Source organism: Choloepus didactylus, chromosome 8 (genome assembly GCF_015220235.1).
Source record: "Choloepus didactylus isolate mChoDid1 chromosome 8, mChoDid1.pri, whole genome shotgun sequence".
NCBI classification, from domain to species: Eukaryota; Metazoa; Chordata; class Mammalia; order Pilosa; family Megalonychidae; genus Choloepus; species Choloepus didactylus.
Window position 1 is genome coordinate 144,717,334 of NC_051314.1, and position 12,981 is coordinate 144,730,314.

The 12,981-nt window shown below is 43.6% G+C and overlaps 1 protein-coding gene across 7 annotated transcripts in view; it reads right to left on the reverse strand.

Annotated features, from left to right (window-relative positions):
- Positions 1 to 12,981, reverse strand: part of DCLRE1C (DNA cross-link repair 1C) — a 37,373-nt gene that overhangs the window by 10,229 nt on the left and 14,163 nt on the right. For all 7 annotated transcript variants that reach the window (XM_037846498.1, XM_037846499.1, XM_037846497.1 and 4 more), the window contains 5 exons: positions 12,620 to 12,692; positions 12,292 to 12,432; positions 10,410 to 10,511; positions 3,732 to 3,868; positions 1,320 to 1,374 (listed from right to left, as the gene is read on the reverse strand). In XM_037846498.1, the coding sequence (XP_037702426.1) occupies positions 1,320 to 1,374; positions 3,732 to 3,868; positions 10,410 to 10,511; positions 12,292 to 12,432; positions 12,620 to 12,692 (508 nt within the window). The remainder of the gene's footprint in view (positions 1 to 1,319; positions 1,375 to 3,731; positions 3,869 to 10,409; positions 10,512 to 12,291; positions 12,433 to 12,619; positions 12,693 to 12,981) is intronic.

Here is a 12,981-nt window from a genome sequence, read left to right on the forward strand (position 1 = left end):
GTGACAAGGTCTGATCCAGGGAGCTGGAGCGAGGAGGCCAGGGGGCCAAGACACATCCGTGTTGAGAGGCCGCCATATAAACTTGCAAGGAGGCTCATGTTCCTCTGACTCTGCTGCTAAGTGCACTGGGCAAGAGAAATGATGAGTAAGGCCACCCCTCTGTCTGAGCTGGGTGCCCTCCCCATGGCCAAGACAGAGAAACAGCAAGGGCCACTGAGGCTGAGCCAGATGCCAAATCAAGGACAAGTCACCAGAGAGAGGGGCTGACAACAACTTAAGATTCAGGGTAAACTGATAAGACAACATTAACTATACTGTCGAAATTAGAGCCTTCCAAAGCTGCTCTCAGAGAGCCTGTTGCTACCTGAAAGTTAAGCTGCACCATTTAATAGAAATGCCATTGTGATATTTTGATGGTGTGATAAAGAATCATTTACAATATCATGGCAGATTTGATGAGAGGGCTGCTGCCTGGAACTTCCAGAAGAATCCACCTGTTCAAATCACTAATGCGTCCGAGGCTCACTGCTGCGGTGCTATGTCCATGCAGCCCAAATACAAAAACAATAGCTAATAATATCTGGGAAATGGATTTTTAAATGTGGATATGACAAAACTAAAGTATCAAATAAGCCTGCTTTTCTATCGCTTTTGCTCCAATACATGAAATTACTGAATCTCTGCAGATGCAAAATGCTAGTGTTTCCTTTGGAAATGCATGATGATTTTGCAGATAAATTATCAGGTTCTCAATCAGTGCAGGTCAATTTCCTCCATCTAAAGCCTCCACTAGATAAATTGAGTAATTCTATGTTTTGCCCTTCTTAAGGATTGAGGCTACAGCTTTGTTATTCCCCAGTGCTGAATATTCTGTATTATATTATTTTTAAATGGTTTTGTTTTTTTAAATTTCAGTATGCTCAAATTTGGGGAGAGGCCAGGAATCTGCATAGTGCTTTAAGGCTGACGGTTGTGAGATTTTATCCTTCAAACAGGATGTATGATTCTTCTACGACACGTGACCAAGTGAAGTGGGAAAGCTAAAATACATTCAGGAAAGCAGGCTGGGAAGAAGACCTTCATCCTACATACTCTTCAACGTCCAGGCTGAAAACAGGGTGGTAACGGTGATTTCCTTTGCATATAGCAAATGTATCTCATCCACTGAGATGTCTTCCCTGCATCTCTGCAGGAAAAACCACCCTAATTTTGAGCAGCAGACTTCCAGGGGCTCTGGCAGTCAGGGGGAGGGCAGCTCCCACCCAGAAGGCTGCACAACAGCCCACAGCAGGGGTTGTGTGCATGTGGGGTCCCCTTACCTCGCTGTAAGAGGAGTGGAAAGAAAAGCAAGCTCTGTACGAACTTTCTCCAGTCCTAGAGGAATAAAAACACAAAATGGAAAGGTCACTGATCAAAAGTGAGCTAAATTCTTGATTTTTAGCCTTCGTCATATGAAATCACCCTACGATCAAGAATTTTCTCCTACGATGGGAGTGAACTCTTCCTGATGAGGATGAAAAGCATGTAAGCTCTCCTTTAGGAAGAAAATATAAAAAAATCAGAAATACGTTGTTTTCCCTTTGCAACAAAAAAGACACCAACTGTCCTCAGTAATGTGCTTGCTGGATGCAAGTCAGGCTGAGAAAAAAGGGCCACATCTTAGCTTGTGCTCCACTTAACGATTCCCCAGCTCCGCCACACAGGGGAAGGCAACCTGCTCCCAAGGAAACTTGTGGCGTTTTCCTGTCATAAAATAGCACATGCTTGAGTCAGGTTCAAGGTTTATGAAACACTGCTTAGTGATTACAAAGGATATAAAGGAATGGCGAGTGGGAAAATTAAAGATGATTCAAAATAGCATAATTTGCTGTGAAAGAATCAGTGATACAAGGTAAGCTTTTTTCTTCAGGTACATTTTTTTAAGCTATAAAAAACTACAAACTCCTAATAATTAAGATGAGGTTTCTCTGACCCTTTCTTACAGCCACAGAATTTTAAAATAGTGATTTCTGAACATCTTTCCTGTTTTGGTGGCCATTACTGCCCTTATGGTTATCATATGGATTGAAAATCAATCTAATTGATCCCCTTGCATCATTTACACGAGGCAACTCTTATCTTCTCCAGCCTTTTATCCGAGTGATGTCACCACTACTCTTCCAGTCTTTCCTGTGATTTTCCATTCCCAGTCCCTGTATTTCTTTGCACCTCCCCTAGAAAGTAGGACTGACACTGATCATTAGGCTCCCGAGGAGGCCCTGCCTGGCCTCACATCCCCGATGCCGCTCCTTCTGCTGTGCCACTGGCCCTGCACACTGCCCCTGCGCACTGCCCCATCCCGGAGCCCTACCACATTAGGATCCAGGCTGTCTGCTGGGTCTGCTTGGCAAACCGGCCTCTCAGAAGGCAGGAACTAAGTTGCCCTGGTCTTCCAGTCTAGGAACCAGGAAGATCTACTCGGTATAAGACCATAAAAGATTCAAAACGCACCTCAGCACCAGGACGCCCTCCACCTCCCTGCCAGCTTGGCAAAGCCTCTTCCACTCTGTAAAGCTGTCTTAATTTCTCCAGCCAGACAAGGCCAGGAGCTCTGATCACATTCTCTAGAAAAAAAATGGTTTTCTTCTGTCTCTCAGTAGATCACTGGACTTCAAACTTCTTTTTATCAGCCTGTCCTACCATAACAAAATTAATGCACATTCCCACAGATGAATATTAATGCCTTTATTTATAAATTACACATTTCTACAAATACTAAAACACATTACCTACATTTATAAAATGCAAAAACGTAAAGGGATGATCAAAAAGAAGTTTAAATGCTTCCTTCTTGCACTGTACTGGATTGTCTTTCAAAGCTCCCCACTGGAGACTGCTACGCTAGACGGCGGACTCTCTAAGGGAGGAGCTTTCTCTTTGATGTATCCGCACCTTCAACTGTGAACTAAAAGCCTGAGCTTTGGGGTCAGACACACCTGCAGCCAAGGCTCAGTTCTGCTGCTTACTAGCTGTTACATAACATCGATAACATTTCATTTCTTACTGTAAAGCAGTGATAAGAGCAGCACAGGGTTATTTTGTGGTGGTGGTGGGATAAATGAGCAATATAAAGCACTTATAACACAGCCAGCACATTGTAGTTACTCACATTTTTTTTAAAGAGTTGAAACTAAAATTACTTGGGTTTAAATGCAGGGGATATCAGTACACTAGGGCTCCAGCCTTTCAAGCTGTGTCTTGAAGTATGTCTGTTCCCAAAGCCCCTGCAGTCACTCAAGTTAACTGCCCCGAGCCTCTGCCCGCTCTAGGAAGGACTTCTCATCCCCTCATCTCCCTCGTGGCAGCCCTCCGGCTGGTGTCCTCAACTCCAGCCTGCTGCCCTTTGGAGCCATTCAACAGCCAGCAGGCCCATCACTGGGTCTCCCCTGCTCCACCAAGCGCTTCCCTGACCTAGGACGACAGCTACGTTCTCCGTGCTGAGCGCCCAGACACCCTCGGTTTCCCACCCTTCAAAGTCCTTAACTGGAATGACCTCAGGAAATACTGGGAATGGTGTCCCAGTAGGTATGGAAGCAGCGTCTCTTTAATTTCAACAAAGGTGAAGAAATTATTTTTCAACATTATAATAAGTCTCTCCTTGGGCTAAAGGGGGGACTGCAGATAAAGTGAAACTGGAAGATTTATTTCAAAGCAAGGTTTCATTCAGAAGACCTTCCATGACACATTCTTACCTCACAATCACATTTGTTTTTCTGGTTCTTTCTCCAAACCACATAGTGGATGGCTTAATGCTGATTGTGTGGAGTGGAATTCTGTTCTTGGAAGTAATTCCACAGGGTAATTTGTTCCACTGAAAATATTCCTCTGACTGAAAAAGATGGAAAATATAGAAAAGCCACATTTCAACCAACAACTGTAGGCTAAGGCACTCAAAAACAAATGTAGACATGAGGAAGTGATCAGAAAATTCCAAATTGAGGACCATTCTGCAAAACAACTGCCCTGGACTTTCAAAAACGTCAACAAGGTCAAAGAAAAACAAAAAGCCAGAGGCTTGATCTGTATTAAAGAGACTAAAGATGCACAACTGACCAAACACACAACCCTTAATCAAATTCTGGGTACCCCTGCTGGCAACCCCAAAGCTATAAAAGGTATTACTGGGATGAATTGGGGGAATTTGAATTGGACTGTATAAAATCTAATTATAACACTGTCTCGATGTTAAATTTCCTGAGCGTGGCAGTTGTATTGTGGCTGTTTAGGAACGCGGGAGACACATGCAGAATTGGAGTGTCTTGAAGTCTGCAACTTACCCGCAAAGAGTGGGGGGTGGGAGTGAGGGGAGGGTCACAGCTACAGGCTCAGGGACTGTGGCGAAGTGCTAGCAAACCAGTGGCTCCAGATGAAGGCAGATAAGTGTTCCTTGTAGTGGTCTAAAACCTTTACCACTGATTTAACTTTTTTCAAAATAAAGTCGGAGTAAAAAGTAACAAAAATGTTTTTATAAGATCAAAAAATAACAGGACTACTTTTCCAGAGACATTATTTCTAGATATGAACCCTTCCATCCAAAGCAGATTGCGGAGGGCCCCTTAGCTGCTGCTTCACGCCAGGCTCGCTACCAGGCCCTGTGCGCTCTGTTCCGCTCAGTATTTTTAAAGGCCACATGACCTAAGGAATATCGCAAGCTGCCCAGAAGAAAGTGGCTGAATGGTAGTAGTAGTAGTTACAAATTAAACTAGTTTGTGGGACATTTGAGTAGTCAAGGCAAAAGGAAACTTGCCAATTAAAAGGCGTATGGGAGAGGGGGACAAAGCCTACCAGTGCCACAGGAAAAAAGGACAAAACAGATTCTATTCTGTAGCTATGTTATTTGTACCCACCCACATGCACGCATATACACACTCAAAATTATGAAATCATTCACGAATGCAAGTTATAACATGCAGCTAATCAGCCATCAAAAGCAATTTCTTCCCTTATAGCTCTCCTACAGTGGCCTGAAGTTGAACATTCTATGCTGTGGGTAAGAATCCTTTTTTTGTATAAAATCATGCTTCATTTAGGGCCAGAGAAATTGCACTTTAGGCTTCTGGCTCATGGAGCCAATATTATTAACATGGTGGTGATCTAAAGGCATAAATGCAGGATTTACTAAGAAAATTACTCAGCAATGGAATGCTAAGATATTTTAAAATATAGGAAAAATTATGACACTCATACCACTGCATTTGACAGTCACTAATGGGTGTAGTGATGTTGTAAGACTACATGAATTAAAATTTAAAAATATTTAAAGGCAAATTTGAATTGGTTCACAATAGCTAAAAGGTGGAAACAACCCAAATGCCCATCAATAGATGGGCGAATAAACAAAATGTTATGAAGAAAGAGAGAAAGACTAAAGAGACAATAAAAGTTAAATGTAATACATACTCCTGGACTGGACCTAATGATGGAGGAGAAAAGGCCCCAAATGATACTACTGGAACATATTTTTTAAAAATTGACTATAGACTGTCAGCTTTATATCAATGTTAAATTCCTAGAATGTGAGGACTGTACGTAAGGTGGTTACATAAGTGAATATTCTTGTTCTTAGGAAATGTATGTGGGAGCATTGTGTTCAAGGAGCATGAGGTATGCAACCTATTATCAAATGTTTAGAAGACAGATTTATAAATAGACAGACAGATAGATGGATAATAGAATGATATGGCAAATTTGGCAAAATGTTAAGAGCTTGTGGATCTGGGTATCTGGGAGAGTGTGTGTAGGTTGGAGTTCTCTCTATGGGTTTTGTATTGTTTTCGCAACTGTCCTGCAAGTTTGAAATTATTTCAAAATAAAAAGTTTATTTTAAAAATTCAAATTGGAAGGCTTATACCTGGCATTTAATAACAGAGGGAAGCTCTACAATGGCATTAGAAAACAATTACCAGTGAGTTGCAAACACATTTCAGGAAAATTCATTGGAGGCTGGACAATTAATACATGTAACTATTTCAAAGTGTGAAGCAAAGTCAAGTTTAGATATTAATCTCAAATGAGCAGAAGAAAAATAAAGTTAATACGCATGCATATGTCATGAGTATTGTGCCAGTTTGAGACTGTTATGGACCCAAGAAGAGCCATGATCTTTTTTTTTTTTTTTGTATTTTGAAATAAATTCAAAGTTATAGGAACAGTTGCAAAAACAATACTAGCCCCGTACACAGAATTCCATCATACCCTGACCCCCCTCCCCCGATAGCTCAATCCACCAACTTTAACATGCTGTCACATCGCTATTTCTTTCCCTCCCTCCCTATCATCCAGCATCTATTGCTCTGTCTTCTGAACATGAGAGCTAGCTGCACACATCCTTGAACAAACACTATAATTCACGTATACACTTCCCATGAAGAACTTTCTTTTATGCAACCTCATTAAGCGCAGCTAAGAAGTACAATAGATTCAACAATGATGCAAAGCCTACATTCTGTATTTTCTTTTCCTTGTGTCTCAACTGTGTCCCTTTGAGCCACCTGTCCTCTATCCTCCTGTCCCATCCAAGTTCATCCTTAGCATTCAATTGTCATCTAGTTAGACTGTCTTTTTTTTTTCAGTTGTGAAAACATATATACAGCCTAAATCTTTCCATTCCACCCCCTCCCTAGCCTTTCATTAGTGGGATTAATCACATTTAGAATGTTGTAATGCTCTTTCCCACCATCTATTACTAGAGATTTCCCTTCACCTCTAACAGCAACCCTACACTCATTTCTTAACTCCCCATTGCCCCTTCCCCCATTTCTCTTAACCCAAGCTCTACTTTTCATCTCTATGGTTATATTCTCTGATAATTTCTTTGTGTTTACTGTGAGGCTTAAAATTAACCTCTTAAATCCATATCAATCTTGTTTTTCTTTGCTACCACCTTCACTTCAATAGGACACATAAACTATGTTCCTATACTCCTTCATTCCCCCACCTTTATATAGTTGTCTAAAATTACATATTTTACATTGAGTTCAAAACCACTGATTTGTTATTAGAGTTCGTGTATTTTATATCATGTAGGAAGTAAATAGTGGAATTACAGTTCAAAAATTATTGACTTCTATTTGTATACCATTGTGGTTGGAGAATGTGCTTTGAGCATATTCAATGTTTTTTTTTTTTTTAATTTCTTGAGGCTTGCTTTATGTCCCAGCTTATGGTCCCTTCTGGAGAAAGATCTGTGATCACTAGAGAAAAATGAGTGTCCTGGTGATTTGGGATGTAAGGTACTATATATGTCTGTTAAAATTCTCTATATCTCTTTCTCCTTTCCCTGTCTCTCTGCCGGCAGGGCTCCCCTCAGAATCTGAAGTAGGGCAGGTCTTTCATCAGCAAAGTCTCTCACCATTTGTTTGTCTATGAAAAATTTAAGCTCTTCCTCAAATTTGAAGAAGAGTTTTGCTGGATAAAGTATTCTTGTTGGAAATTTTTCTCTCTCAGAATTTTAAATATGTCACGCCACTGCCTTCTCGCCTCCATGGTGGCCGCTGAGTAGTCACTACTTAGTCTTATGTTGTTTCCTTTGTATGTGGTGAATTGCTTTTCTCTTGCTGCTTTCAGAACTTGCTCCTTCTCTTCAGTATTTGACAGTCTGATCAGAATATGTCTTGGAGTGGGTTTATCTGGATTTATTCTATTTGCAGTTCACTGGGCATTTATGCTTTGTGTATTTATATTGTGTAGAAGGTTGGGGAAGTTTTCCCCAACAATTCCTTTGAATACTCTTTCTAGTCCTTTACCCTTCTCTTTCCCTTCTGGGACACCAATGAGTCTTAAGTTTGGATGTTTTATTTTATCTATCGTATCCCTGAGATCCATTTCGATTTTTTCAATTTTTTTCTCCATTCTTTCTTTTGTTCTTTCATTTTCTGTTCTGTGGACTTCTAGGACAGTGAGATGTTGTTCAGCTTCCTCTAGTTTTGTATTGTGAATATCCAGAGTCTTTTTAATTTGGCCAAGTTTCTTTTATTTCCATAAGATCTTCTATTTTTTTATTTACTCTTGTTATGTCTTCTTTATGCTCTTCTAGGGTCTTCTTTATGTCACTTATATCCTGGGCCATGGTCTCCTTGATGTCCTTTAAATCCTTTGCCATGTTTTCGTTCCTCGATTGTAGTTCTTTGATTAATTTTGCGAGGTACAGTGTATCTTCTGATATTTTGATTTGTGTGTTTGGAGTTGGATTCTCCATATCTTCTGGTTTTATCATATGCATTAAGATTTTCTGTTGTTTTTGGCCTCTTGGCATTTGTTTTGCTTGATAGGGTTCTTTCAAGTTGTAAAGAAAAAGGGATATCGATCTAATTTTTCAGGAACACAGTTTGGTGATGTACACTTCCTCTAACTAACCAGCAGATGGCGTCTGTGAGTCACCTATACCCCTGAAGTCAGTTCTCAACCTTGTTTCCGCGGTGTGTGGGGAAATGATTCTTGTGGGTTCAGTTGGAGATCTCAGTTTGGGTGTGTTGCTGGAGCCGTCCGCCCTGAATGTGAGGCGTATGTATGGGTGGCCAGGGAGGAAGGGCAGTTTTAATGTTCAAATCCCCCAGGATCCCGGAGATTCAAGGCTGCCACAAGAATCTAAGCCTTCATTTCAGTTCAGCCCCAGACCCTCTCTCTCGCTGATCCACAAACCACCAGACTTGGCTTAGTGTCCCTGGGTTCTCCGAGCGGATCCCCCCTCCCAGCCATGCTCCTTCAGGAGCTCAGCCGAGGGAATGCCGTGCTATGTCACAAGTGCACGCCGTCCCTCAAGGGAAGCCCCGGGCCACTGGGCTGTGTGGCAGCGCGCTCTCAGCCTGAGGCAAAAATGGCCGAACAGGGCATCTCAGCCCCCATCTCCTCACACAGTTCCTCCTTCCCAGCTCCGGGACAACTGGCGGGGCTCTGGGCTGTAGGCACGGCCCCGGGCAGGAGTTTATCCAGCCCTCCGGGGGGCCAGCTGCTAGCCGCGGGGTTTCTTTCTGCTTCTGGCTCTCTCCTCCTTTCCCCCGAACCCAAGGGTATCTGCTGCGGGCTATCTTCCCAGCCAGACACTGAGAGTACGGCCCAGCCCCCTCTTGCTGTGTTTTATTGCGTGGTTTCCACAGTCACATCTGGAGCCGCTCCTGGGTTTTTCCCTTTTTTTTAAAAAAGAGCCAGCCAGTCTCCAAATGCTGAACCCTGGCTTCCCCAGCCTGCCGCTTGGCTGCAGGTCTTCCAGCCAGCTTACTCACTCGTTTCAGAATGCTGACTCCCAGTTTCACCAAGAATATGGCCCCTCTGGAGCTAGGAGCCCTCATCCAGCTGGCGCATCGCTGTAACTGGTATTCTAGGTCACTTTCTGGTTTTTAGCTAGTGTTTTTCACGGAGGCGTTTTTTTCACCCTGTCTCAGCTAGCCACCATCTTAGTTTCTCCGAGCCATGATCTTTTGATCCAATTTAGCTGGATGGAACCTTTTGACTGAGTGTTTCCATGAAGATGTGACTCACCCAACTGTGGGTGAGACCTTTGATTCAATTATTTCCATGGAGGTGTGGACCCCGCCCACACAGGGTGGGTCTTGATTGGTTCACTGGAGCATTTAAGAGAGCTCAAGAGCTGACACTGATGCTGATGCTTGGAGATGCAGACAAAAGGATGTCTGGAGATGCTAAGCTAAGAGATGAAGCCCAGAGTTTGCCCAGGAGAGGCTAAGAGATGACCCCCAGATGATTAGAAAGAAACACCCCAGGAGAAATAAGCAGAGAGCTGAGAGAAGCTAAGAGAGACAGAAGCCCAGAGACATTTTGGAAAAAGCCATTTTGATACCAGAAAACCTGGGAGCAAAGGACCAGCAGAAGCCAGCCACATGCCTTCCCAGCTGATACAGGTGTTCCAGACACCATCGGCCATTCTTTAGTGAAGGTATCCTGTTGTTAATGCCTTACTCTGGACATTTTATGGCCTTAGAACTGTAAATTTGTAGCTTAATAACCCCCTTTATAAAAGCGAGTCCATTTCTGGTATTTTGCATAACGGCAGCCTTAGCAAACTGGAACAAGTATCAAAAACCAAGAGCAATGGACTGGGAATATGTTCCCTTAAATGATAAATTGGGATGTTGTATTACTAGCTTCATTGCAAACAAAAATGTATTCTCTAATGTGTATGACTGTATTTCATGAACTCTAAGTTCCTGCGTCTCCTTGCTAATTGTGAAATTTACTGTGTTTGAACACACCAGTGCTGGGCCTTGGGCAAACAACTTAGGGCCTCAGCCTGAGCTGCTTCATTTGTAAACCAAGAAGCCTGGAAAATGAGATTTCTGAGTCTCCTTCTAGACCTGAAATTCTGTTTTCTATGGATCACACAGCCAGTATGAGAACAGCATCTCCCCGCATACCTTTGGGTGCCGACATGCGTGGATCTGTGTGCCGCGGTCTGTGGTGAGGTGATGGAGAATGTCTGGCATGTTTTGGAACATGTCGAGTTTATTGACATGAATCTGAGGAAAACAAAGTTCATCAGCAAATCAGGCAAAACGAATTTCCTATAAACAAATTGTTCATGGGATGGGTAACTCTTCAGGGGCAAATCATCCAGTTAGTGACTAACTCTTCTCTCCTGAGACCTAGTTTTTGGCTGCTTCAATACACGAGTGTTCTGCTGGGAAGCTGACAGGGCAAAGGGCTGGGGACTGAGCCCACCACTGCACGGAGACCTCGGTCGTGGATTTCATTTGCTTGTGCTGCTACAGTCTTCGTTTCTTCCAGAGCCATCCCACAAGTGTTTATTGTGCACCTGTCATATATCAAGCTTGACACCAAATACTGGGCATACAGCAGTGAATAAAGCTGAAAAAAGAATCGGGAGTCACCTCTTCTTAAAGACATACATAAGTGTGCCCCGGAGCGGCAGCTGGACTGGGAAGCGGGACGCCGGGCCCTCCATCCCCACAGAACATGTCACTGGACTAGAAGGGACGGCAGAGGCACAAAAATAAGCATTCCAACTCTGGTCCCCTTTAGAAGGTTAAGGTGAACACATTTTAAAGTGTGAAAACCAATGTATCTGTTTTACTTAAAGCTTATCTTCTAAATAGTTCAAAATAAATGACAAATATCGTAAGAATTACAAAGCAGCAAGAAAAGAAGTACTCTCGTTTCAAAGTCTTATAACAAAATAGATTAGAATAATATCAAATTGTTGTGGTAGGTAACACAGGACAAGTATAAAAAGAATACAAATATAATTACTTGCTCTTCCTTAGCAGGGAGGAGAGGGGCCAAGGGAGAACAGGAGGAGGAGGGAGGGAGGAGGGAGTGGAAAAGGAAGACAGGGAGGAAAGAACTTTTGAAATTCCAAATGCAGAAAAATTAAATCTGTTTTATTTTACTAAATCACACTGCATGTCATTAAGTCCTTGGCTTTGTGAAGAATGTTCATACTGTTGGCTTCCAAGGATGTCATCTGGGGAATCTGCATTAAAAGTTACAACATGAAGTAGAACTTACATTTCCAACTAGTTCTGCTACTTCACCTTGATAAGTCATTACCCCAAGTCCAGCTTCTCTTAGGGAAGCACAGTGGGAGCCAGGTGCTTCACGTGAGCACTGTGGGGGGCAGGGAGTTGGGGGACCCTTCCTGTTTGGTGGCCGCTCCCTCACACCTGGGGATGCCCAGGGTCCCGAGGGCCCTGCACGGTGCAGCTGGGAACGGACGGTCCAGAAGGCCAGCCAACGCGCAGCGCAGCCCGACACCCACCCGTCAGGGGTGCTCAGGCACCAGCGCAGAAGCACGTTTTCGCGTATTTTCGAGCACGGCCCACGGTTCGGAAAGCTTCCACTGCAGCCCAGGACACACGTACATACGGGTGTGCAGGTATAAGTCTGATCCCAAAAGTAAATTTTCACAAACGGTAATCACTTTTGCTGTGAGCAACCCACAGGTATTTTCTGCTTCAAATTTGATTTCAGCGCTGCTCATAACCACTGAATTGATTTCGTGACCCACGATTTGAAAAGCACCTCTCTACAGAGCATCTCCCTGGGGCTCGTCTGAGCCTTCGAGGCTCCCACCGTTGCCCTTCGGTGAGGTGGCTGGAGGCGAGCAGAGGCGGCGAGCAGAGGACGCCTGGCTTGGGGCACGGGCAGCCTCTGCGGCCACAGGGCTCTCCGATGGCCGCTTCGTCTGCTCCTCTTTCCAGTTACTGGGGGGCAGCACGGGGAGAGGTGGAGCTGGGAGGAGGGACGGGAGCGGCAGAGAAGAACCAGTGGTCACCCTACCTGGACCCCAAGCTCTTCACTGAGGTTGGTGAACAAATATTCGTAGCCGTAGGCGGCCTTGCAGTTCAGCCACACGACGTGCTGCGGGCTCCGCGTGATCCAGCTTCGGACCAGCTCGAGGATCCCGTGCAGACACTCCTCCTGCGCACGGTTTTTGGAAGGCATTTTACACTTAACGAGCGCCACTCACCCTCGCTACTCCCAGCATTCACAGAAGGTAACGCAACGGGGAACACTCTGACCCGGGTCGGCATCCGACAGACTTCCTCCTGGAAACACAGTCGGCCCGGGTTGACCCCCCCACCCAGGCGTCTCCAGGGAGACTTACCCGACTCGGAATTTGATAAAATTTTGGATGGCAGAATGTAGTATCTAAATATACACTTTGGATATCTTTTACTCTGGAAAACAAAACAAACAAACAAACAAAAATGGAATTGGTGTTGCTCATCTAAGGTGACATAAGATATGTGTAAAATTGAAACTTTCAGTTTTTTTATTTTAAAGGGCATTCTGTTCCATTTGGATTATTTTTTAGATCAACTTTGTTGGAAAATGATTCCCATACAATAAAGTACACAGACTTTGTGTATATGGTTCGGTGAATTTTGACAAATTCACATAACCACTACCCCAATCAACATACAAAACATTTCAGTTACCCATTTCAATGAGAAAATAAATTGCTCT